This window comes from Bufo gargarizans, chromosome 5 (genome assembly GCF_014858855.1).
Source record: "Bufo gargarizans isolate SCDJY-AF-19 chromosome 5, ASM1485885v1, whole genome shotgun sequence".
In the NCBI taxonomy this organism is placed as follows: Eukaryota; Metazoa; Chordata; class Amphibia; order Anura; family Bufonidae; genus Bufo; species Bufo gargarizans.
In genome coordinates this window covers 400,308,823-400,336,686 of record NC_058084.1, presented here as the reverse complement: position 1 = coordinate 400,336,686, position 27,864 = coordinate 400,308,823, and the positions used below count along the sequence as shown (strand labels likewise).

Sequence of the window (27,864 nt, the reverse complement as noted above, 5' to 3'; positions counted from 1 at the left end):
CGCAAGCAAAAATCCAGAACACTTGCCGCAAGGCCGGATCCGGAATGAATGCCCATTGAAAGGCATTGATCCGGATCCGGCCTTAAGCTAAACGTCGTTTCGGCGCATTGCCGGATGCGACGTTTAGCTTTTTGTCAATGGTTACCATGGCTGCCGGGACGCTAAAGTCCTGGCAGCCATGGTAAAGTGTAGTGGGGAGCGGGGAGCCGGGAGCAGCATACTTACCGTCCGTGCGGCTCCCGGGGCGCTCCAGAGTGACGTCAGGGCGCCCCAAGCGCATGGATGACGTGATCGCATGGATCACATGATCCATGCGCATGGGGCGCTCTGACGTCATTCTGGAGCGCCCCGGGAGCCGCACAGACTGTAAGTATACTGCTCCCCCGCTCTCCGCTCCTACTATGGCAACCAGGACTTTAATAGCGTCCTGGGTGCCATAGTAACACTGAAAGCATTTTGAAGACGGATCCGTCTTCAAATGCTTTCAGTACACTTGCGTTTTTCCGGATCCGGCGTGTAATTCCGGCAAGTGGAGTACACGCCGGATCCGGACAACGCAAGTGTGAAAGAGCCCTAAGTGAGAGTCTTAGGTCAGGATAGCTACCTTACATCTGGAGGCATTAGGGGCAGAGTTTGCTAAGAGCTATTTTGCATAACCTCTTTCTGGAATCCCAGAGGAGCGTTGCCTGGTCTATAAGACGTCTCACGATAATTAAGACGCTCTCTATATGTGCTCATGCTCCTATGGTTGCTCGGCCATGCCCGTATTGTGGCCCAATCACTTGCATGGGTCCGCAGTCCGGGAGATATGGTGCGGAACTGAGGCACGGATCGGAAGCACTACGGAATGCTTCCATGGGCTTTCTGTCCGTGCCTCCGCACCGAAAAAAGTAGTGCATGCACTCAATTTTTGCGGTGCGGATCTCGGACCCCATTTAAGTGAATAGGTCCTGCGTCTGCATACAGCGGCCTTACAGTTGGTGCCCTTGCATTGAAATTATGGGAAGAGGGTTTGGAAATGAGCTCTTAGCAAGCTCTGCCTTTTATTCCACCAAGTGTAAGGTAGCTATCCTGACCAAGGACTCTCAGCCAGTTAGGCCAGTACTCTGTTCTCTACACTGATGAGGGGCAATCATCCCCAAAAATCTGTCTGCAGATGAGGTGCTGGCTTAGTTATTATGCATGCCATGTCTCAAGGCCTGTTTAAACGGGCAAACATTGACTTATAGGATAGCTACCTTACATCTGGTGACATTAGAGACAGATCTTGCTAAAAGCTTTTTTGCACACCATCCTTCTAGAATTCCAGAGGAGCATTGCCAAGGCCTCTAAGACTCCTCACGGCACTCTTGATAAGGAGATAGAGTATTCTCTGTTTTAGGAACTTTATTTACATATTTAAAAAGGGTCAAGATGTAAAATGAGTTTAAGTTGTTGTTTGATATTACAATTCTTAATAATGAATGATTGACCATTGAAAAATACATCTTGATGCCGCTCTGTTCTATTTTTGCCCTCCTTTTTACTCATGTATTTTTAGATAATGGTTTACTCTTTAATTTCCTCTCAAATATTTTGAAGGTGTTTACTTGACGGTGGAATTCCAGGGGTCTGTCTTGCATATTCTCCATGTGCAGAATTGAGCCGAATTCCTCTGCACAGCTGTCATTGGACTGAGGGTTGCTGCAGCACATTTGCTTCCCCCTCTGGCGGGTGTTTTTTTTTGTTTCTGTGGAAATGTTAATGGTTAACTTAGCCTGAGCTACAGCAACAAGTCTTTGGTTGACTCCCATGTATGTAGGAGACACTATAGCTGTTAATGGTTCAGAACTCACGTACAAGGCAACTATGTCCACATTCGACTTAGTTTATTCTGTCATTGGAATGTGGATGGTTGTATAATGAATAATATAATGTCATATAAAGCAGGATTGGTTTGATATGTGTGTCTGTGTGTCACAGAAATCCATTAGTCTCTGTCTCAGTGGGGACAATGGCTGTATAGAGGCTGCTGGCCTTCAGAGCGTATCCCTGATGTATATTAGGAGAAGGTCCAGCTCTATACAATGTTTAGTCATACTTTGTCAAAATGCGATTCCTTTAAATGGGTTGTCCACTTTATTCATATTGTTGACCTGTCCTCAAGATAGGTAATCAATATCAAATCGGCGGGGCCTGACCTCCGACACTGCCGCCAATCAGCTGTTTGAAGAGAAGGCCGTCTCCTCATTGTTTACCTGCTCACTGTTGACATCGTAGTTCTGAGCAGGTGTAATTACAAGCCGTCCCATTCACTTTTATGGGACAGCCTCTATGGGCCCCCCGTTATTTTGTGATCGGTAGGGGTGCAACCGGTAGGACCCCACCAATTTAATAGTTAACCTCTATCATGTGGATAGAGGATAACTGAATGTAACTTGAATACACCTTTTAAGGCTTCATATGGAGTAAAATAATAAACCAAGTGAAACTCGCCTCATCGATCGCCAGACGTTCTCTTCCTGACGCTTCCCACGTCGCCTGTCAGTCTCTGCTGAAGCAGAAGCAGTGTCGAATGCCTTACCAGAAAGGTGCAGTCACAAGAGTCGCCATCAATCCAAATAAGAGCCAGTTCGGCAGGATAGTTCTGCAGGTCTCTTGATGATATACAGTGTACAAAAGTGAGTACACCCCTCACATTTTTGTAAATATTTACATCATCTTTAGCCTGTTCTAAATGGAACCAGTCTGGTTAAAGCGCTGCTTGGGCACCGTGCTGCAGCTCAGCCTCAGGGTGCTGGCAATCTTCTTATAGCCTAGGCCAGGGACCAGCAACCTCCGGGACCACAGCTGTTCTGAAACTACAACTCCTAGAAGCCTTCTTTCACTTCTGTGGGAGTTACAAGAACAGCCGAATAAGTTTGCATTCTGGGAGTTGTAGCTTCACAACAGCTGGAGTGCCGAAGGTTGCTGATCCCTGGCCTAGGCTTTAGGCCTCATGCACACGACAGTGAAAAATGGCCGTGTGACGGCCGTCTAAGTAACAGCCGTCATATGGCCATTTTTAGCACCAGTGAAAGTCTAAGGGGCTATTCACAATGCCGTTCTTTTCACGGCCAGTGAATAGCGTCCGTTCAAAAATAGGACATGTCCTATCTTTGGCCTTTTTTACGGCCGGACAGACCCCATTGAAATCAATGGGACTGTTTTTAACGGTCGATTGACAGGCGTGCACCCGTCTTACGGTCGTTAAAAACGGGTACACAGGCCATTTAGGGGTTAAACAAACAAAAAAAAAACTCACCTCATCCACTTGCTTGCGGTGCGGCAGTCTCTTCTCTCTTCATTAAGCAGGACCAGCCGAAGGACCTGCAATCTGCGCGGTGACGTAACCACATGGGAGCGCGCAGTGACATCATCGCGCACCTTCGGCAGGTCCTGTTCTGTGAAGAGAGAAGAGACTGCTGCAGCGCGAGCAAGTGGATAAGGTGAGGTTTTTTTTTTTTTTGAGGGACACTATGGGGGCATTATATAAACAATGGGGGACATTATAAAGCTGGGGGCCCAAAAAAAAAAAAAAAAGAAACACACTATGGGGGACATTATTAAAGCTGGGGGCGGCAAAAAAAAAAAAAAAAAAAAAGATATACACTGTGGGGGACATTTATTTAGCTGGGTGCCTACATGGGGACATTATTAACGCTGGGGCAGCATAAAAAAAAATATCCTACACTGTGGGGGACATTATTTTAGCTGGGGCCTACCATCCTGAGGGTGTTCTCAGAAGGGTGGGTGTAGAAATAACTGCCAATCAAATTTATCGATTTTTAACGGACATGAAAAAATGATACAAAACGGACATTAAAAACGGACACACGTCCAGAAAATGGATGCACACACTGATGCAAAATGGCCATGAAAAACTGACAGTTTTTTTTTTTTTTTTTTTTTGTTCATGATAGTGCAAACGGATCCGTTTTGACTTTGCATTGAAAGCCAATAGGGGACGGATCCGTTTGAAAATTGAGCCATACTGTGTCAACTTCAAACGGATCAGTCCCCATTGACTTACATTGTAAGTCTGGACGGATCCGTTTGCCTCCGCACGGCCAGGCGGACAGGAGGACAAACGGTGCCAGACTGATGCATTCTGAGCGGATCCGCATCCACTCAGAATGCATTAGGGCTGGACGGATCCGTTCGGGGCCGCTTGTGAGAGCCTTCAAATGGAACTCGCAAGCGGAGCCCCGAACGCAAGTGTGAAAGTAGCCTTAGGCCCCATGCACACGGCCGTGTTTCACAGCCGTGTGCGGGCCGTGGAACCGTGGCCTGGATCCCTCCTGAGAGCAGGAGCGCACGGCGTCACTGGTTGCTATGACGCCGTGCGCTCCCTGCTGCCGGCACAGTACAGTAATACACTGGTATAGATCATACCAGTGTATTACTGTATTGCGGCGGCAGCAGGGAGCGCACGGAGTCATAGCAACCAGTGACGCCGTGCGCTCCTGCTCTCAGGAGGGATCCAGGCCGCGGTTCCACGGCCCGCACACGGCCGTGAACAACGGCCGTGTGCATGGGGCCTTACACTGGTATACAAGCCGTACACTGAGTTCTTTACATTGTATCAGTGTCAGATCTTCAGAGTTGTCCCATGAAAAGATAATAAAATATTTACAAAAATGTGAGAGGTGTACTCACTTTTGTGAGATACTGTATGATGAGGATTTACAGATTTGTTTGAATGTTGGGAAGCATCTGAAGGGTCATGGAGTAGATCTGGTTAGTATAATTCAGAAGGAGTTTGTGTTTTTTGGTTTCCCCAGGGAAACCGGTAATGTACTCATTTCAGCCTACACAGTCATTTTGGAATTAGGTCACTGAAAAGTATGGAAAAATATATTCTGTACAGTGGGAGGCGACCATTAAAAAGGCTTGGATTACTGCGGGTAACATCTGTCCCCACTTATTGTATTTTTATAGGTATGGTCAATTGTCTACAGGTTTGTACCTCAAGTCTAGTTAAGAACCCGTTGCTCATCCGAGTATCTCCACATTTTTAGACTCCACACATCGTTGTCCTCCATCTCTGTGTGTTTTATGCTTTTACTAGTGGATGCAGAATATGTTGATTGACCATGCTCAGTCTAATCTACATCCCAATATAAATTTCAAGTTCTTGCATTCTTAGTGTGAGTTACCGAGAGATCTATCCAGGATTTGATGCAAGTGGAGTCTCTTAGAGACCATTGGATCTTAAGGAGAAAATATTCAGTGGAAAACTGATAGGATTCATTTCGGCACCATGTTTATAACAAAGTGTAGATACTTTTGTATGGTAATAATACCTGTAATACCTCTTTATATATAGTCAATGACAGTTATCTTATTACCACTAATTACTGCTGTTTTTGTAACTCCCAAAAAGGTGTATGGCATCACCAGTCTTGCCCGGTCCTCCCTATCCTAAGGATAAGCCAATGGTATTTAAAGGCTATGTACACCTTTGGGGCATTTTTTTATGATTGCATTTTACTCATATTGGGCTAAAAATAATTCTTTCATTTGGTCTTTATAAAAAATGTTCAGCCATTTCTGAGATACAAGAGTTAAAAATCAGTCTGTCACAGGCTATTTTCTTCATAAACACATATTTAGCCCATAGTTCTATCAGCTTGATAAGAATTGAGCTATAATTTGTTTATAAGGTCAGGAGATCAGAGATAAGATCTACACATGAGCCATCAGATAACAGGATTCAAAGAAAAAAGTCAGCTTCCAAACAGACTGATTTGTAACCCTTGTTTCTCAGAAATTGCTGAACATTTTTAATAAAGACCAATTGAAATAAATTATTTTTAGCCTAAAATAAGTGAAATGCAATCATAAAAAATGCCCCTGAAGGTGAACATAACCTTTAAATGTCAATGTCTTATCCTTAGGTAATCACTAATAGATCAGTGGGATACCAACTCCTGGCGCTCCCACCAATCAGATGTTTGAAGGGGTGACAACAATCAGGCCAGGACTGCAGTCTCATCATTGTATACCAGGCACAGTGCAGTACATTGTATAGTGGCTGTGCTTTGTATTGCAGCCCAGCCCCATTCAGCTGATCATTGGGGGTACAAGGAGTTAGACTCCCACAGATCTGCTATTGATGATCTATCCTAAGGATAGATCATTCATTTTTAAAGGGGTTTTCCAAGTGTAATAAAATATATTCACCGCTTGGTTCCCCACCGTTTCCAGCACTGATGCTTTGGTTGTCACATTTGTTTTTTGTTTACAGGCTGCTTTTAGGGGTACGGGGAGATTTTTTATATAACTGTGACAACTCCTTTAAGGCCTGGAAAACTATTTAACTCTTTCTATTGCAAAAAATACGGAGTCATTTTACGTCATATACGAGGGCAATTAGTTTGTTTTTGCCTCTTTTGGACCTGTGTTTTTTAGTCTTATTTTGAAACTGTGGGGGAGATTTATCAAAGTGGTGTAAAGTAGAACTGGCTTAGTTGCCCATAGCAACCAATCAGATACCAACTTTAATTTTTCACAGCTCCTTTGGAAAATGAAAGGTGGAATCTGATTGGTTGCTGTGGGCAACTACCGTAAGCCAGTTCTGCTTTACACCAGTTTGATAAATCTCCCCCTTTTTTTGGGACTTCCGGAATACACTTCTTTGGCTTCAGGTTCATGGGACGGTTCAGTTTATTATAACCTCATCTATCATTGTGTGCATTTAGATGGCGGCTATGTTTTTCCAGTTTTCTCGTAAGTAAGGCCACGAGTTTGACAGTTAAAATTCCTGACTGTTCCTGGAAGCATTCAGCCTTGTTGTCTTTTACTGTACCAGAAATCACGTAGACGAAGCCCATGTTCATTACTACAGCAGACATAAATTTATCCAGCTTGCGTAATCATGAGATAGCGGTATATGTTACTTGTTAAGGGTCAGAATGCAGCCAATTCTTAACACAATGACTCTTGGCGTGATCAGTCCTTAAAACAGTTGAGAACAATCGGGTGGTTTTAATTAGGTGAAGCAGGGGCGGACACTGACAGCAGAGGGCCCCTGGGCAAGAAGTGTGTGGGCCCCTCTCTTCAGTGCCAGCAAAAAGACTGGAGTAATATATTCTTCACATATATAATAAGATAAAATATTGAAGGATACTGCAGCACTCCAAGTCTTGAATCCGTGCTAATAAAGAATTATTCACCAAAACGTGCAACATTCTACAACCAGTCTTTCTCAATATGTTCTTCAATATAGTATTTGCTGAGGCACATGGCCAAATCCTATCACTACCTGCATCACCACCAAATGGAAAATACAAAACATCCTGTGCGATATGATAATGAATATGCGGATGTGCATGGCAACATTTATAAAATCACAGAAAATAATGCACTATGCAAACACAACATATGGACTAAGGGTACTGTCACATTAGCGTTTTCCTTTTCCGGCATAGAGTTCCGTCACAGGGGCTCCTATACCAGAAAAGAACTGATCAGGCATATCCCCATTCATTCTGAATGGAGAGTAATCCGTTCAGTTTGCATCAGGATGTCTTCAGTTCAGTTGTTTTGACTGATCAGGCGAAAGATAAAACCGTAGCATGCTACGGTTTTATCTCCGGCGAAAAAAACTGAAGACTTGCCTGAATGCTGGATCCGGCATTTTTTCCCATAGGAATGTATTAGTGCCGGATCCGGCATTCAAAATACCGGAATGCCTGATCCGTCCTTCCGGCCTGCGCATGCGCAGATCGGTAAAGATGTGAAAAAAGATACAAGACGGATCCGTCTGTCCGCATGACAATCCGTCATCCGGATCCGTCCTTGCAATGCATTTGTGAGATGGATCCGGATCACAAATGCTTTCAGTCAGCGGCGGATCCGGTGGGCAGTTCCGACGACGGAACTGCCCGCCGGATCACACTGCTGTAAGCCCTCACTGTGATATAATAAAATCTGAGACTCAGTCAATAATTTTTTTTTATATACAGGCTACCTTGATTAGGCTGGTACATATAGCTGTGCGTGCTCCTCCTCTCATTGGTTGCTTGGTGCACACAGAGGTAACTAGGAGCAGCGCACTATATGTGCAGGGTTTGCTCTCCTGAATATAGATGCCCATATGGCATAGGTAGGTTTAGAGTAGGACCTGCCTGACTGAGACCACCTTGGCGCTGGTAGGTGGGCATAGATGTTTTAGAGTCTAGAGAGTCTCCGATTTTATTATTAGAGTGAGGGCTTAGTCCACATGTTGTGTTTGCATAGCGCATTATTTTCCGTGATTTAATAAAATAAAATGGCATAGGACACATGGCACACACGCTCCACTCGCAGGACACATGCAGCACACAAGGCACTCTCACATGCTGTAGGATACACACCACACATCTTCCACCCAGACAGAGGACATGTCACACATGCTCCAATCACACATAGGATACATGACATACATGCTGTGGGAACACACACAAAACGTGGTCCCCTCACACTTAGGACCCTTGCACACATGTCAAACCAAATGGTCTGAAATGTCCATGGAATTTTTTGTCGCTGATCTGGCGTTTTGTATCTGCTTTGTTGCTTGTGAACTTAGAATTTTTCACTAATTGTGGATGTGAACTGTTGGATTGATTCAATATATATTTGAAAGAAGGTTTTGTAGCATTACAACATGCCACATGTTGTTTGTAGTGGTTATGGAGGAATAGAGGGGACCTCCCGTGGACGTGAAGTCAGTGGCCACTCCTACACTGGACGCAAGTCTCTCGCACCACTCACACACTGGACAGGTAGTCCTATCCCAGAAAACTGCTTTAGGGCTTATGCACACGACCGTATTTTCTTTCTGTGTCCATTCCGTTTTTTTATATTTTTTTTGTGGACCATATGCGGAACCATATATTTCAATGGGTCCGCAAAAAAAAAACGGAAGTTACTCGGTGTGCATTCTGTTTCTGTATGTCCGTTCCGCCAAAAAATAGAACATGTCCTATTATTGTCTGCATTTAGGACAGGGATAGGACTGGTCTATTAGGGGCCAGCTGTTCCGTTCAGCAAAATATGGAATGCACACAGACGTCATCCGTATTTTTTTGTGGACCGCAAAATACATACGGTTGTGTGCATGAACCCATCATCTGTAGACGGACAAATCCTTCAGCTGTTTAGTACAGTCGTGGCCCCCAACACTCATTGGAAACAGCTGATTTTGTTGAGGGAAAATTAAGCCAAAGCATTTCCAAATGTGGTATTACGTGGTAGTCCTTCAGACCTAGAGCAGCCGTTTGTCAGAGCTTGGCTCTCTGCTCCGGCCTATTGAGTGGGGTTTGAGGTTCATATGCCCTAATTTACATAGTTGTATACCTAATTCTTTTACTAATAAGGCCTGTATACCTGAAGTATGTAATTCTAACTTAAATGCTGGGGTGTGTTTCAGATGAAGAGGAAGCCCTCAATCTTATTATGAAGGACCTGGCTGCTCTGGGGAGATGTGGAGGATTGCTAGATAGTAATCGCATCAAAAATAACAAGCAGGTAATTATTTTTTGCTTACTTTTTTGCTATCTTTAATTTGAGTACTGCAGTTGATAAAATGGTGCTATGACAAATAGTATTTGTACATTGGTAGTACTGGAGAGCTCCACATTTTAAAAGGGTTCTCTAGAATTTGATGGCCTATCCTGGCAGTGCTCTATTCACAAATGAAAAAAAACCATGGAAAGCTGCATGCACTGTACAGCTGTGCTCTATACATGTGTCACAGAATTCCAGAGGAGCATGTATAGCCTATAAGTCTCCTCATGAAGATTAAGACGCTCTCTCCTAAAGGAGAGCTAGTACCCTCCAAATCCTGACTTAGGCCTCTCTCCCAGTTAAGCCAGTACTCTCTGCTGTGCACTGATGATGTACAATCCCTCCCATACAGCTGTCTGCAGATGAGGTGCTGGCTCATTTAATATCTGAGACGTGTCTCAAGGCATATTTAAAGGGTGAAACATTGACTTATAGGATAGCTGCCTTACGTCTGGTGGCATCAGAGGCAAAGCGTGTTAAGAGCTCATTTGCATCCCTTTCTTCCCAGAATTCCAGAGGATCAACTATGACCTATAAGTCTCCTCATGCTGATTAACGAGCTATTACCCCCCCACAAACATAAAAAAAGTAAAACACAAACAGCTTAGGCTAGGCCATTAGTGTTTGGGGTACCCAAAGGACCTGGGCCAAAAGGCCGAGAAGCAACATCTCCATCCCTCCATCCCTTACAACTGGCAAGCTCCCTGGTACTATGGAGATGTCGTCAAGTTTGTGAGGGAACATCAGCTGGAGGGCCTCAAGCCTGACTTGTAAAAACCAACGATTATCCACGAGCTCATCAGAACAAAGAATGCTGTGGAGTAAATTCCAGGGATCCATGACGACACCGTAGAGACGGTTTGGACTAATGTGTCATCAGACAGGTTAACCAATGGGCACAAGGACTTGTCATGGATGGCCATACAGGGAGGACTGCCAATTCAGTCATTCATGCACGCCCGCAATCTGTGCAAAACCCGGTACTGCCCCAGGTGCCCTTTCGTGGAGGAAACATTGTGCCACCTGTTTTGGGAGTGCCCTTTGCGCAGGGCCTGTTGGATGCCCTGGAATATGAACTCAGAGATTCTGTGCCCAGGAACAGCCTGCAATACACTTTGATGTTGTACGGACTATTTCCTGGGATTCATACTGTTAAGGCCATCCAGGAGGCCTGGCGCCTTGTGAACAGTTTTAAGGACGCTATATGGCTTGCCAGGAACCGGCTTATTTTCAGGAGGGAGAACATGTCCGTCCTGGACTGCCGCAGACGTAGGCTACATGCACATGATCGTATGTGTTTTGCGGTCCGCAAATTGCGGATCTTCAAAAAAAAAAAACGGATGACGTTCCGTTCGACATCTGTTTTTTTGCAGATCCTGATTTTTTTTGTGTGGATCCATTGTAATAATGCCTATCCTTGTCCGCAAACTAGAAAAAAATAGGACATGCACTATTTTTTGGGCGGGGCAACGGAATGGACATACTGATGCAGACAGCACACGGTGAAATGAATGGGTCCGCATCCTATCCACCAAAAAAACGGAACGGACACGGAAACAAACAACGTTTGTGTGCATGTAGCCTTATGCATATTCTGCTGCGGGATTACATTATCTTGGATGTCGACGACGAAGAAGAGGACTAAACCCCTCTTGTTTCTGTCTTCTCAATAAAGCTGAGGGCATGTGATGTCCCCTCCCTACCCCCTCCTTTTCATCCCCCTCCTTTTCATCCCCCTCCCCTCATCACTGTCTAAATGCTTTGTTGGAAGTTTTTGTGATTATAATATAACAAAAACAAAGACATGTGCGCTCTGCGGTTTTACTAATCCTCATACTGGTGTAAAATTGAGAGATTAGCCAACATATCCTGCTTGGAGGACATGTCTGAGCCCGAGCACCGCGCCAAGGTTTCTCAAGTAGTTCGGGACTTAACGCTAAACCTACCTGGGCCATATGGGCAATGCCAGGAGCCAGTGGGCAAATTACAGGAGCGCAAGGTCCGACTCACAGCAATCTCCCAATAACCTCCAGCATGTGACCATGCATACAGTGGGAGGAGGGAGAGAGCTCTGAACCCCACCCAATACTGGCTGATATAGCCCGGGCCTCACATGTGCACCAGAATGCTGCCTGTGGATGGAGATAAAGGCACATTCAGACTAGGAGTTTCTACACCTCCAAAAAATTCAATATACAAACTACAGAGTGCCGTGCTATTAAAAAGCAACTCCATATGCATATGGTGGTGGTGGTGGTGGGGGGGGGGGGGGGTGTTGGGGGCAGATGCTGCACTTGTGGTCCGCTGCTAATGGCAATCTCCAGCAAAAATGCATAAAGTGGAGGATGCCTGCAGCGGACCACAAGTACCACAACTGACATCCTACACAGTATAGCAAATGTGTGGATGTGATAAACAGTATATATAATATAACAAAGACAGGTCCACTCTGCGGTCTTACTAAACCTCATACTGGTGTAAAATTGAGAATAGGTCATCAATATGTGATCTGTGGGGGTCCGACAACTGGGACCCCTGCCGATCAGCTGTTTTGTGGGCACCACTGCCTTGCAGGTCACCAAGCACAGCGCCGTACATAGTTTAGCTGAGCTGCTCCTAGGACACATGAATTATGTCACTGGCCTAGGAAGAGCAGAGAGAAAGCCGTGGCACTCGCAAAAGCTCCACTGCCTTCTCAAACTGCTGATTGGCAGGGGTCCTGGATGTCGGACCCCCAATAATTAGATACTTATGAGCAGAGGTCGCACTACGTTTTTTCCAGAAGAGTAAAAATACTCTGACCATTTTTGAGGAGTACTCACTCACTCTGTACTCACTCACTCTGTACTCACTCACATCTGCTTTGGAGGCTGCGTTTGGAGCGTTGTTGCAGATTCTATTGAAAGACCCGACAAAAAAGCCTCATATGCAGAACTTTTGTGTCTTGTAAATAGACAGGATCCCAAACGGAAACTGAACGGATCCCATCATAGTTGGTAGAGTCACTAGTGGGGTGACAGGAGGAGGGTCACTAGTGGGGTGACAGGAGGAGGGGGGAGCAGGGTCACTAGTGGGGTGACAGGAGGAGGGGGAGGCAGAGTCACTAGTGGGGTGACAGGAGGAGGGGGGCAGCAGGGTCACTAGTGGGGTGACAGGAGCAGGGTCACTAGTGGGGTGACAGGAGCAGGGTCACTAGTGGGGTGACAGGAGCAGGGTCACTAGTGGGGTGACAGGAGCAGGGTCACTAGGGGGGTGACAGGAGCAGGGTCACTAGTGGGGTGACAGGAGCAGGGTCACTAGTGGGGTGACAGGAGCAGGGTCACTAGTGGGGTGACAGGAGCAGGGTCACTAGTGGGGTGACAGGAGCAGGGTCACTAGTGGGGTGACAGGAGCAGGGTCACTAGTGGGGTGACAGGAGCAGGGTCACTAGTGGGGTGACAGGAGCAGGGTCACTAGTGGGGTGACAGGAGCAGGGTCACTAGTGGGGTGACAGGAGGAGGGGGAGCAGGGTAACTAGTGGGGTGACGGGAGCAGGGTCACTTGTGGAGTGACAGGAGGAGGGAGAGCAGGGTCACTAGTGGAGTGACAGGATTGGGGGGCATAGTTACTAGTGGGGTGACAGGAGGAGGGGGGAGCAGGGTTACTAGTGGGGTGACAGGAGGAGGGAGAGCAGGGTCACTAGTGGGGTGACAGGAGGAGGGGGGAGCAGGGTAACTAGTGGGGTGACAGGAGGGGGGGGCAGAGTTACTAGTGGGGTGACGGGAGCAGGGTCACTTGTGGAGGGACAGGAGGAGGGAGAGCAGGGTCACTAGTGGAGTGACAGGAGGGGGGGGGGCAGAGTTACTAGTGGGGTGACAGGAGGAGGGGGGAGCAGAGTTACTAGTGGGGTGACAGGAGGGGGGCAGAGTTACTAGTGGGGTGACAGGAGGAGGGGGGAGCAGGGTAACTAGTGGGGTGACAGGAGGGGGGAGCAGGGTTACTAGTGGGGTGACAGGAGGAGGGGGAGCAGGGTCACTAGTGGGGTGACAGTTGAAAGGGGGAGTAGAGAACTGGGAGACCGGACAGAACTATGATTGGGGGAGGGGGGAATCACTCACTTGAAGACTGACAGGCCGAGCTTTTCACTGCCACAACTCACCCACCCCCCTCCAGCCAGGGGGTCACAGGCCCAGGGGCAGATCTTCTCTCAGACTGGGGACCAGTTACATGAGTCAGGGTTTTTGGGCAGCGCGCCCCGCTCTCCTTATCATCTCCCTTGGACAGAAAAGTGGCTTTAAAAAGTCATAAGCTATGTGTGCGTTTGCTAAATAAATGTGACTTTTTGGGGAAAAATAAAGTTGCAATTGTCTCATTTAACGCTGCCTTCGCCACTTTCCCAAATGGGGGTGTGGCCAGGATGGGAAAGGGGTGTGGCCAATAGCCCAGACAAGGCTACAGTATCTTCATTTACGCCACTTTGTGGTGCAAATGAAGTCAGAAATCTACGGCAAAAGGTGGTGCATCCTCTGGCAGTTCAGGGGGTATCTCTTGATAAATCTCCCCCTTAGGGATCATGCACACAAATGTGTGCCGGCCGGGTCTGTGCTACAGACCGCAAATTGTGGTCCGCAATGCATGGGCACTGACCGCAGGGATGCCGTATTTGGACGCAGGACCCATTCACTTGATTCAGTAATGCATGCACTACTTTTTTGCTGTGCTGAGGCCCAGACAGAAAACCCATGGAAGCACACAGTGCTTCTGTGGGGTTCAGTGCCTCCGTTCCGCACCGCACTTTCCGGATTGCGGACCCATTCAAGAGATGGAGTGCCCATATATTGCGGAGCTGCTGTTTGCGGGCCGCAATACGGGCAACGGCTGGCAACGATCGTGTGCAAGAGCCCGTAGTCTCTTTAATTGACCCAGTGGTTTTTCTAAAATTCAGTTTTGAGCAGCCCCAGCACTGCAGCAGTTCATTACCTAGTGCCAGTCTGATAGTCCGAATATTCATCAGGACCCTGCTGATTTACATAATTGTTCTAGTGCTATCGATGGGGGACTCCTTGGCTCATGTTGTGCATTGAACAACTGGGGCAATTAAATAAAGTGATCCAGCATTTTGCAAAGGGAATCTGTCACTAGTTTATACTAGTTTATACTGCCCTTAGTCAGCAACAAACTAGTGACAGATTTACTTTAAAGTCAATGCGCCAAATTTATTAAGTAGCAATTGTCTCTTATTTGATGCATCTTCTGGCAGTCATCCGTGGCAGCTACGAGCTGGGTAGATTTCAGCTATAATTTGTGCCAGTTAAGGGCTCATGCACACCAACATATTTTCTTTCTGTGTCTGTTCCGTGTGCATTAAGTTCCCGTATGTCCGTTCCTCAAAAAAATAGAAGATGTCCTAATATTGTCCATATTACTGACAAGGATAGTACTGTTCTATTAGGGGCCAGCTGTTCCATTCCGCAAAATACGGAATGCACGCGGATGTCATCCAAATTTTTTGCAGATCCTTGCAAAATACATACTGTCATGTGCAGGAAATCTGATGGTCTGCCGGAGGCCCTGTCCCATCCTGTTGAGCCCCACACACTTATGTTGGCACGTTTTACACAAAGTGAATAGTCGTAAAATTATGGTGCGTATATGGCATACGCTATATTTTGTGAGCTTTTGTAGCTTTTTTCATGCTGTAAAAGTGGCATAAACTTTTTAATGTGTCTGCCCCAATGGGTTTACTGACATTAGTTGTTTTTTGTTTTTTTTGGAACGTCTAACCTGTTCAGGTAAAATTGCAGGAGCCAGTGGCTCAGTGAAAGAAAACTGAAGAACACTGACGGACAGTCAGTTTTTCTCTTGTAGTTGCTAAGAGATGCTGGATGTTCATGCACATACCGTGGTCGGCCCAGGAGTGTCAGATACATCTCCCGGACCCAAACTGACTGTATTGTAGTAATTTATGATACAGTCAGTCTCTATCTGATTGCGGCGGGGATATTGCTATATACGTACATCTCCATGTAAATACAGCAATAGCCCCGCAATAGAGACTGGCGGTATAAATGACTATGATACAGTCAGCTCTGGTCAGAGGAGCCCTGGTCGGTCTGGGAGATGCGTCCGACACACAGACTGTGTTTCCTGGGAAAATCACGGTCATGGGCATGAGCTCCTATTCTTCAAGTTTTGTGTTTTTTGTTTTTTACTGATGAAAACTTATGAGAATTGATGCCACACGAATCGAAAAAGCTGAACACAGAAAAAACCTGAAGCAAAAGTGAAAGACACTCATCAATTCTCTACTGAGCGTCTTTACTGGCGTAATCAGTGTATATTGGATTTTACTTTAAGAAGGTGCTCTGAGTGGCAAGATCTTTAGTAATGTGATATTTTTTTTTATAAATATGAATGCCATATCCTTATTGGATGTTTTGTTTAAAAAACAAAGCAATGCTTTTTAGAAGAAACCATGTTGGTCAGTATAGTCTTAATACAAAAAAAAAAAAAAAAAAAAAAGCTGAATAAACATCACAGCAAGGAGGCCTGAGGTTATTTTATTCAGATCCGAAGAATAACACTGTTTATGCAAATTATGACGCAACCTTTCAGGTGTCTACAGCCCTTCATACGGCATGCTGTCATGTAGTATGTTGGCATGGTCATGGACTCAGGTTGGGTGAGGATGGCAGAAGACCTTGTGAGTTCCGGAGACCATGGAGACCGAGGTGGAGCTTACAGCCTGTCTAGTATAGCCATGTAAAAGAACAAAATAGAAATTTGGGAAAGTGCAGAATAGACACTTTGGGGGACACGATTTAGACGCCGGTCTTAGTTCATGTCCGCTGCGACTTGATGCGCTGACCTCTACATAACTTAGGCGTTTTACCGGCAGCTGTGCGACTTTCTTACATCAATGCTAGCTCCCTTGCTGGCATAGATTAAAGTCATTTTCTACAGGAGTAGAAAATGATCAACCAGAAGGGCCTGCCGTACCGCTCCCTTCACTGCCCATGCCACGGCCCCTTTTCTCACAACCGGCGTACATGGGGGGGAGGCGCAGATTTTGTCGCAAAACAATGGCAAATAGTTTTTATCAAATGACCCCCTTTATCTTTTTTCATTGAAATGTAAAGGGAACCTGTCACGGGGATTTTGTGTATAGAGCTGAGGACATAGGTTGCTAGATGGCCGCTAGCACATCCGCAATACCCAGTCCCCATAGCTCTGTGTGCTTTTATTGTGGAAAAAAAGCGATTTGATACATATGCAAATTAACCTGAGATGAGTCCTGTCCAGGACTCATCTCACGTACAGGACTCATCTCAGGGTAATTTGCATATGTATCAAATCGCTTTTTTTCCACAATAAAAGCACACAGAGCTATGGGGACTGGGTATTGTGGATGTGCTAGCGGCCATCTAGCAACCCATGTCCTCAGCTCTATACACAAAATCCCGGTGACAGGTTCCCTTTAAGGACTTTGAGGTTAGATGTGAGAACGTTTTCGCAAAAGTTTTCAATGTTCGCCGTGATATTAAAATATTCTCTCACTCCCAGTGTTCAATCGTATTAACTCTTTAGTAGCACTACTCTCCCTCAGTTTGTGTAATAAGCATATTAATAATAACAAAAAATAAAATAACAAAAACAAACACCGATTGTTGTCGAGCAAAAGCAATTTCCATTGAAAATAGAGTTTCCACAAAAACATCCAGCTGGAATAGTTTTTGTAATCGCTCTCTAGTTCAATAACACGTTTGTTAACTTTTGTGCCGAGTAGAAAACACCGGAAAGATGTCATCTTGTCTGGGGACAAGGAGAAGAGGAAAAGCTTTCTTGTTTTGATTAAGCGAAAAGCCTTGCTGAACTTTAACCCAAAACAAAAACAGCGTCTGCCGGCAATGTGGAGGAATCCAGCAGGTCAGGAGGAAAGGGAAAGCTCCACAACAGTCCAAAATAACAATATCGCTTTTATTGACTTTAGTTTTGCATTATACCATTGACAACATTGTGTTTTCCTGAGCGTTCTGGCCAAAATCTGAACTTGGATAAGGAATCTGAAACATGAAACAGGAAAGTGTTATGTTTTTTCATGTTCTCAGCTTTTACGGAGATAGCCAAGCTCTAAAAATACCTGCGCACAGAGGGACAGTTTAGAAAGCACTTGGTCCCTTTGAAAGGGATGACAACACTTGAAGGCTATCGGTGCCTTCGGGGGCATTTGTTTTATTATTACATTCTAGTTATTTTGGGTTAAAAATAATTTTTTCAGTTGGTCTTTATAAAAAAAAAAGTTTCAGACACTTTCCCCATTATAATGTTGTATACATGGCATAGTTAAAGGATACGCCATAAATGCCTGGTAAAGTGAAAATCCCCTGACCCCCTTTCTCCAGATGACCGATACAGTCAGAGATTGAATAGAAATCTATATATTCCCCATTAAAGTCTATAGGAGTCGTGGGAACAGTCGCGCTGATCTTGATAAATGACATTCCAATTTCCAGCAGCAAAAAAAGGTCATGATGCTCAGTTCTGATTTCTGCAGGTGGCTTCCTTCTCCACGTCCTAGGCATACAGTATTCAGAATATAGTGCAGCAGTGGTGGGACCTGCGATGGCTATCCACTTCATGTTTACACAGCTGCTGTAGTATCAAGGGCCCTGTAGACGGCTACGGATCTTCAGTTCAAAATTTCTTTCTGGTTAGATTAGATGTTCTTCAACACTCTTTCTGACTCTACAGTTGGCAGCGAGCTACGCTAGCTTCAACCATTCCTGAGAACGTCTGCAGACAATACACTCAAGTACCTGTTATCATGTATCTCCATGTATGGAACAGAAGTAGACCTAAATGGGACCTGTCACTACTCCTGACACGTCTGTTTTAGTGCGTACTCGGGTTCCCCATGTAATAACAATGCTGGAGCATCTTTTCTTAGAACTCTGCGGGGTGCCGTTCCTCTGTTATTCCTTCCAAACACTTATGAAGAAATCAACTGGTCCTTATCATGCCCCCTTGTCCCTGCACAGTCTGAGGGCTTGTTCACACGACCATTGTCCCTCTGTGCCTGTGCTGTGGACCGCAAATTGCGGTCCGCAATCGCAAGCCACCGGCTATGCGTATCGCGACCCCATTTACTTAAATGGGTTCCGCTTCCGTCCGTTTGGCAAAAAGATAGAGCAAGTTGTATCTTTTTGCGATGCAGAGGAACGGAACCTACGGAAGCACTCCGTAGTTCTTCCGTAGGGTTCCGTTCCGCACCGCATCTCCGGATTTGCAGACCCATTCAAGTGAATGGGTCCGCATGATGCGGAATGCACACTGCCAGTGCCCCGTGTATTGTGGACCCGCTGTATGCGGGCCACAATACGGCAACGGCCGTGTGAATGAGCCCTGACACTGTCATAACTGACTGGATAATCTCAGATTGTGTAAGGACTCACCAACATTGGAAACACCTAACTGTCCATTTATTTATACATTTCTAGGAGGAATAACAGAGGAGCGGCACAATGCAGGGAACAAATGCTCCAGAATTATTATTTCACGGGGAATACAGGTAGCTAGTAGAATAGACATGTCAGGAGAGATGACAGATCATCTTAAGACTAAAGTGTTTTTCCCCCCAAAAGATACAATGAGGCCCCATAGCAAAGATCAAAATCGGTCCCCATTGTGTCACCCAAGACAGAAGGGTCTGGTGCTTTATTTTTACAGTTTCCATGACCTTTGAGCAATTCCAAATTCCCTTGTTTGCTAACAATGAAGTTTCTTTATGAAGGGAGCGGCCCTCAGTATTGGCCCCCTCTAAGGGCCCCATAGCAGGTGCATGGTCTGCCTCTAAAGTACGTACACACGCGGATATGGCACAGAGTGTGCTCCGGATGGTAGAATAGTATCCATCGAGATGTGTGGATTATGCAGAATAACATTCTATAACCTTTAAAAGATTGAAGTCATAAGTCATGAACATTTCAGGATTGTGCTGGGGGCTGCAAGCTCCTAATTGGAAGCAGGAACTGGGCACAGGCTCGCGTGTCACTTGTTTGCATGTGTTGTCTGTCAGTAACCTGGCAACTGCAGCAGAGCGCGAGCTCCGCAGCCACTTAGTGAGAAGACCTCTGTCCTGTCTCACATTTCAGGGGAAATCTTTTATTATGGAATATCGCAAGTAAATCCAGATGTGGAGAGAGCCAAAAAAAGTGTTGGATTTCTGTGGGATGCAGACACCTGCTGTATTCCAGCCATGTTTGTGGAAAGTCCTTGTCTTCTGAGCCCAGCTTGAGAAAAGAAGATCTTAGCTGTTCGTGGACCGTAGCTCTCATTTGCTGATTTTTATCAACTTTTTTCAAAAGTACATCTCAGCGTCTTAACATTAACAGGTGAAAGGATGTCAGCGGAAAATGCTCTTTTATCATATTTATTTATAAGCTCTCAAAATAAATAACCTGGCGCCTGGACGAAGCATCACATATGGCGCAAAACATCCGTCATTCCGGATCCAAGGGGAAGGAGCCTGCGATGTATGCCTCCTGAGTCCATGCATTGAAGGGCTCATGCTCACAAACATAAGGGTTCTGTGCTTGTCCGCAATATACGGGCACTGGCCATGGGCCCTCCATGCTGCAGGGCGGACCCATTGACTTAAGTGGGTGCACGATCTGCAAGATACATCAAAGGATAGGACATGTCCTATCTTTTGCGGAGCGGAGGCATGTATCAGAAGCCCACAGAAACACTCCAAAGCTCTGGGGTTCGTGCTTCTGCACCGCAAAAGATAGGACATGTTTCATCTTTTGCTGTATGTTACGGATCGCAGACCCATTCAAGTCAGTGGGTCCACTTCCGCAGCTCGGTGTGCACACGGCCGCAGCCTGTGCATGGCAGACCGCTATTTGTAGTTATGGTTGTGTGCATGAGCCCTTATAGAAAGAATGTAATAAGTTTAAAGTGATTGTGCGATGTCCCGATACTGATACCTATCTGCAGATCTGTAGTTAGCTGCGCAGGACGGGTGAAGAGATGGTTTCTTTAGTTACAGGGTTATGACAGAATGTTTGATAGAGGAGGGGATAATACCAGAAGAAAGAGAGAGGATGAAAATTTCAGTTAGGTGAGTAGTGACAACTGGGGAGAGAGATTGGAAGAGGTGTGAGGGAAAAAGGGTCACTAATGCAGGTGGTAGGGTTAGAACAGGCATGCTCAACCTGCGGCCCTCCAGCTGTTGCAAAACTACAACTCCCAGCATGCCCGAACAGCCTACACCCTACAGCTATCAGCCTACAGCAGGGCATTGTGGGAGTTGTAGTTTTACAACAGCTGGAGGGCCGCAGGTTGAGCATGCCTGGGTTAGGCTACTTTCACACTTGCGTTCGTCGGTCCGCTCGTGAGCTCCGTTTGAAGGAGCTCACGAGCGGACCCGAACGCCTCCGTCCAGCCCTGATGCAGTCTGAATGGAGCGGATCCGCTCAGACTGCATAAGTCTGGCGGCGTTCAGCCTCCGCTCGCCTCCGCACGGCCAGGCGGACAGCTGAACGCTGCTTGCAGCGTTCAGCTGTCCGCCTGGCCGTGCGGAGGCGAGCGGATCTGTTCAGACTTACAATGTAAGTCAATGGGAACGGATCCGCTTGAAGATGACACCATATGGCTCAATCTTCAAGCGGATCCGTCCCCCATTGACTTTACATTGAAAGTCTGAACGGATCCGCTCAGGCTACTTTCACACTTAGAAATTTTTCTAAGTTATTAATGCAGACGGATCCGTACTGAACGGAGCCTCCGTCTGCATTAATATGATCGGATCCGTTCAGAACGGATCCGATCAAGCGCAAGTGTGAAAGTAGCCTTAGAAGAAGAGAGCATCCTGGAGAATTCTTCTTCTATGACTAGGTTAAATATAGGAAGAGAACCAGAGGTGGTGGGGTAGAGAAAGGGGATCAGTGACACTTGGAGTCTCGGAAATGATTTGATGCAACTGCACTCAAAGATTGAAGAAAGATTGAAAAGGGTCAGAGTTTTTTGGGGTTATTGGATGGTGGAGAGTTTCGGGTCATGAACTAGGTCTGTTTGGCATAGATTATCAGCATCTGATCGGCGTAGGTCCAACACCCGTTTGAGAAGGCAGTGGCAGTTGGTACTAGTTGTGACGTCACTGGGCCTGCTGTAAACAGTGAGGAGCGCCGCTGCCTTCTCAAACAGCTGATCGGCGGGGGTCCCTGGTGTCGGACCCCTGCCGATCAGATGATGATGATCTATCCAGAGGATAGATCATCAGTTTAAACAAACTGCAGAACCCCTTTAATAGCAGGATTGAAGATTAATATGTACCATTATGAAGAGAAGAGAGATGGCTGTGAGATCCATGTCATGTCTAAGGCCTCATGCACAAGACTGTTGTTCTGGTCCGCATCCGAGCCACAGTTTTTGCGGCTCGGGTGCAGACCCATTTACTTTTTTGCCCTGCAAAAAAAATATAACATGTCCTATTCTTGTCTGTTTTGCGGACAAGAATAGGCATTTCTACAATGGGCCGCCTGTTCCGTTCCACAAATTGCGGAAGGCACACGGGCGGCTTCCGTGTTTTGCGGATCTGGAATTTTCGGACTGCAAAAAAACTGAACGGTCTTGTGCATGAGGCCTAACTGTAAGACACTTTGCCATGTCAACAATTTGCCTAAGATAACTACTGCTCTTGTGCCAGCCTCAGAACCTGAATGGGGGCTGAGCAGCAATGCCACACCTGGCCTGTGGACAGGAGTGGTGGGGGTTCTGGAAGAATGCAGCCATGTTTTTCTAATCCTGAGCAACCCATTGATGTTGATTTGCTCAGTCCTATACACGTTGGGCACTTGCTGAGACAACGCGATCACCATCTCTTCCCCACTTCAGGTTCATGGTCTAATGATGAATTTAAAGGGCATAGATATCCCATGGCAAAATGACTCCTGTGCACAGATGCACCAGATGTTAACTTGACATTTAAACTGTTAAATGCAGTTGCAGCAAACGTCAACTTGACTTTTTCATTGACTTTAGTTGTGTTGCCAGTTCTTTAACATTTGTTGCACCTGTGCATTTTACCTATTAAGTGTTCAGTTAACATTTGCAACATCTGTGTGAGATTATTGTAGTTTATTGAATGACTCTCTAAATATGGTGGAAAATCCCTCTGGTTGTCCTTTTAAGGACATCTAAACCATGCTACACATAAACCAGAAAGTATTCTATAAAACGGCCTTCATTAAAGTGTCAGTAGGAGTATCTGGGAACAAACTGGTACGAGATACCTGGTTTCAGACAGTGTGTAATACTTTTATAGGTTTGTTGTACCTCCTCGTAAGCATTTTTTCCACAGTCTTAGGGCTGGACCGTGTCTTCTCCTGGAAGACATCCAACTTCCTCCTTAGATAGTGGCGTGGATAATTGATAGTAAAGATGGGAGGAAGTTCAGCTTCCTTGTATTGGGACATAACCAAATTCATATTTCTCATGCTTAGATGACATAAACTGCACATTTGCATTTTCTCCCCGTAGATTAAACTTTAGTTATAGTTTTAAGGAGGGTCATCTGTTTAAGGCCTCATGCATACAGCTGTATCCGTATTGAGGTCCGCAAAACGGATTCCACAAAATGCAGATACTGGCTAGGTGTGCATCGCGCACTTTCCCTGGGCCCCATTATCGAAATGCTTATTCTTGTCCACAAAACTTATGCTGCATGATTTGCAGCACGGCCACACGGATGACATTTGTGTGCTGTCTGCATTTTTTGCAGCCCCATACAAATTAATGGGTCCACGTGCGATCCGCAAAAAAATACAGATCGGACATGGACCGAAAATACGGTCGTTTGCATGTCTGAATGAGACCTAAGTGACAGAAAAGGTCCATGTTATTCTTGAGAAAAATCTGCAATGTATCAGAATTCACTTCATAATGGGCAGCAAGTCCAGTATTTTCTTGTAATCTAATCCACTCCACACGCACTGCTTCCCCCATATGTCCCACTGGAAAAAAAACTGGCAAGATAGACTAGGGTGTGTTATAGTAGGGTGTGTCATATGCTGCGTTAGGGAAATTGTGAGTGTTATTTCTAACTATTTCTTTGCGTTATTTTCTTGATGCAACTAATCATTACTACTCCTGGGGTTGTTTCCAGTTATATCTAAGTCACTCATAAAACTTCATCCTCCACAGAGTTGTCATACTGACATTGCACAATTCAATGTTTCAGATGATAATGAAGTGTAGGAGTACGGATATGTTAGCTTGGAATGTCACATACGTTCAATATCGGATTTACCTCTCAGGAACCTTTAGAAACAATGGGGGAGATTTATCAAATCAGATTCCAGCTTTCATTTTCCAAAGGAGCTCTGAAAAATGAAAGATGGAATCTGATTGGTTGCTACTGGCAGATTTACACCAGAGTCTAGTTTAGTAAATAATTGCATTCCCCATGAGATAACTATTCAGGAGAACATTTTCTAAGAACTTTGGGGCACATTTATTAAGACTGACGTTTTAGACGTCAGACATATATGTATACTTGCTATGCTGTGGGTATACATTAGGCCCTGATTTATCAGAACTGGCGTGAAGGAAAACTGGCTTAGTTGCCCATAGCAACCATTCAGATTCCACCTTTCATGTTCCAAAGGAGCTCTGAAAAATGAAAGGTGGAATCTGAAGTCAGTTTTCCTTTACACCAGTTTTAATAAATCTACCTCCCAAATGTTTAGCCAGTTATTCTTTATCTATTTGTGTTGACATGCAAGTCCAGCAGATTTCTATGGCCAAGTTTATTTTCTTTGGAACTTGGCCATTGCAGATTGTCGTATTTGGAGAAGTGGACGGAAGTTTTGGGACGGCTTTGTTTTTTGGCATGCCTGCATAACACAAACAGTCTATCACTGCTCACTCTTCCAGTGCTGGAGGCAAATGTCACCTGGACTTTCCATTGTCTGTTTTTCCTGCAAAGCCTATGAACATTGGCAAGTTTTCGTAATTAAAGAAAACGAAATTCAGAATAAAAATATCTCATTGGGGATAAGATATCGGACTTCCCTGGTGTCCCATGTCTGCTTCCTTTGTGGTTCTGGGGATGTGGATGGGTCGATGCCTGCTTCCCTGGTTGCCCAAGGTATTAGAGGTGTTGATGCCTTATTTTCTATTGGTCTAGAGTAGTTGGTGTCTGCTTCACTGGTGGTCTAGAAAATTGCAGAGACTAATATCTGCTTTCCTGGTGGTCTAGGGTTGAGTAGGGGTTAAATACATGCTTTTCTGTCTCCTGAAGCGATTAATGTCTGGTTCTCTGGTAGTCTAGGGTATTGAGGGAATTAATACTTGGGGTCCAGTGGGTTCACTTGTGATGCCAGGAGGGACGGAGAGGACCGAGTGCTGTTTAGTGTTTAGTGAACATGTATGTGTATGGAGGAGTCAGGAGAGATGGCCGTTGGCCAACAGCTATTGAATGTTTTTGGATAGTGTAAAGCTGCCCAATCAATGCTGCCAGTGTCATATGGTAAAGGGACACACCCGCAACTGGTAACACCCTTCTGGACTTTCAATACAGACTGCTAGCAATTCATTCATAACTTATAAGGGCCGCAGTTTGAGGATGCCTGCCATAAAGGCAGACCTGAGCCCTTGTATTTGGTCCCACTCCAGGCGGTACTAGATACTAAGCAGAACCTTTTGCATATTTTGGAAAACTGGCCCAAAGATCATGGAAAGGTCTTAGAGGGGAAAACTTGACGCGATAACAGGAGTCCATTTAGATTTTTCCTAAGGGACTCCTCTTCTATGTGTACCACTCTATGCCTGATTTGCGCTAACCTCCTGCACAATTTCCTCTTCTTTCATATCTTTAGCACATCTACCTTTTTTTTTTTTTTAACTGGATATAACATTCCCTTAATGCTTTTTAGCACTGGATAGTTGTCAACAGATTTTGGGTAATTTGTTAAGCAAACATTACGAGTACTAGATTCTCCTCTGGGTAAATAATGCTGACCTCACTCATTGAGATGTTTAGGCAATAGGCAATGCTAGTTAATTAACCTCAGGGTAAGTACAGTCTGAATGCCTCACGTGGCCAAATGGCCCCACGATTTTCAATTAGATTGCATTCACACGGCCATGTCTGTTTTGCGGACCACAAACCTCACATCTGTTGTCCAAAGAAATAAAACCCTTCTTCAGCAGTAAATGTGATAAAATAACAATAGAAATAAATACCATTTTTCTCTCCTGCCTTTATCTTCCTGGCTGCAGCGGTCACGTCCTGTACACACCATATCATCGTGCAGCCAATGACTGGCTTGACTGCTGAGGCTAATGATTGGCTGCAGCAGTGACATAGTGTGTATAGGACGTCACTTCTGCAGCCAGAAAAACCAAATACTGGCGGAGAGAAAGGGAGCATGGCGCAGGAGAGAGAAAAACAGTAAGTATGACATTTATTACAAATTATTTTATTGCATTTACTGTTGCTGGGTTGGGGGTTATTTTACTGCTCATTGTGGGGCCTGATTTTATTTTTTGAGGCTAAAGAAAACTTTCAAACCAGCCATTTATTGCATTTCAGAACAATTGAATTGAGGCTAAGTCCACATCTGCGGAAGGTATTCTGGTATTGTGTTGCAGCAGAGGAACAGAATACTAATATTGCCGTATCCAACCTAACCAACAAAACCCGTTTACTATAATGGGGTCTGTCGGGTTTCCAACTAGAAAAAAAAATATAAATGCTGCGCGCAACCGCTGCTTCTGCCGGAACAGAATACAGTGGATGATCCTGCCTGATATTCTACGTACTGGCTGAAGATGATGAGATGTTATCGGTCAGTGCAAGGGTTAAGGCTAAGTTTTAACAGCTGGATATTATTCAATGCTCAGTGAGAGCAAATAGGAGGAACTTGCTTTTTCCACGTCATCAGGAGAATGAGATTATGGAAACTTGAGGCTTTTATGTTCTCGGCTTTCAGACAAGTTGTAAATACATGAAATTCTTCAGGCCGCCCACACAAGAACGATTATTTTTTAATCAAGAGACATCGAGGTGTGTCACCGAAACACAAGTAACCAGTGCAGCTAGATCAGCCATGGCACCATGCATTCTCCATGTGTGCACTCTAAAATAAGATAAAATTGCACCTCCTAGTTTGCATCTTTTTATTATAGCTTTATTCCTATTGAACTTTTTACTTATTTTTCAGTTCTTTGGTTTACATTTTTATGCATTGTAGAAAAATACTCAGTTTTAATCTGGAAGCATCCAAAAAGCTGCTGTTTATGGACCCTTCATTTTTATTATTTATCTGTATTTGTTAGTGTTTGTTTATTCCTGTGTATATTGCCATAAGAGATACATTGAGGGTGTGGCACACACATTACCGCATTGTGTGGATGGGCTGTTGGCTGCATGCAGCCATTGTATCCAGGGCTGTAGAGTTGGTTTGTTTTGGGTGGAGTTGTAGTCGTAAGAAATGTAACAACTCCGATTCCAGCTTATAAAAATATCTGTTATTAATATTATGTATTTTATTAAAGGGGTTTTACAACATTTTTTATTTATTTTTTTGCAGATGATTATCATGATGATAAAAACAGGGTTAGCTCATAAGCATCTGCAAATCAGCTATTTGAGAAAGCAGCAGTGCTCACAGTAGTGCCGCGTCCTTCCCTCTGCTTACCAAGCCCATCGCCGCGCTCCATACATTGTATAGTGGATATGCTTGTTATTGCTGCTCATCCCTATTCACTTGAATTTGGCTGGGCTTAACCTAGGCCCCGTGACCGATATACGTGACATCACATGGCCTAGGAAAAGCTCTAGGTGGCTACAGCGCTACTTTGAGCGCTGTTGCTATATCAAACAGCTGATTGGCTGGAGTACCCGTGTGTCAGACCCCCACCAATCAGATACTGAGTATAGGTCACTGTTAAAAGAAAAAACTTGGAAAACCCCTTAAACTTTTGTAGGAATTTAGAAAGGTTTAGAAATGTTAATCAGAAATATATTTTATATTCTATCAATCTAAATCTGCTATTTACATACCGTATATCGAAAACAGCAGGATGTTCTGGTGATGAATAAAAATTTATTCTGACCTCTCCTGTGTTCTGTCCTGTTATAGTGGTGATTGAGGATCAGTTCTCACCTCTTCTGTCCTTATACTATAAAAGTGATAAGCAAGATGTTCTAGTGGTGATAGATAATCAGTTCTCACCTCTCCTGTGTTCTCCCCTGTCCCTATATTATAAACAGTGATAAGAAAGGTGTTCTAGTGGTGATAGATAATC

General features: G+C 45.0%; 1 protein-coding gene across 2 annotated transcripts in view; it reads left to right on the top strand.

Annotated features, from left to right (window-relative positions):
• The window catches only part of LOC122937994 (mitogen-activated protein kinase kinase kinase 2-like), a 119,755-nt gene that overhangs the window by 50,569 nt on the left and 41,322 nt on the right, over positions 1 to 27,864 (top strand). For both annotated transcript variants that reach the window (XM_044293241.1, XM_044293240.1), the window contains exon 3: positions 9,434 to 9,531. In XM_044293241.1, coding sequence (XP_044149176.1) covers positions 9,434 to 9,531 — 98 coding nt within the window. The remainder of the gene's footprint in view (positions 1 to 9,433; positions 9,532 to 27,864) is intronic.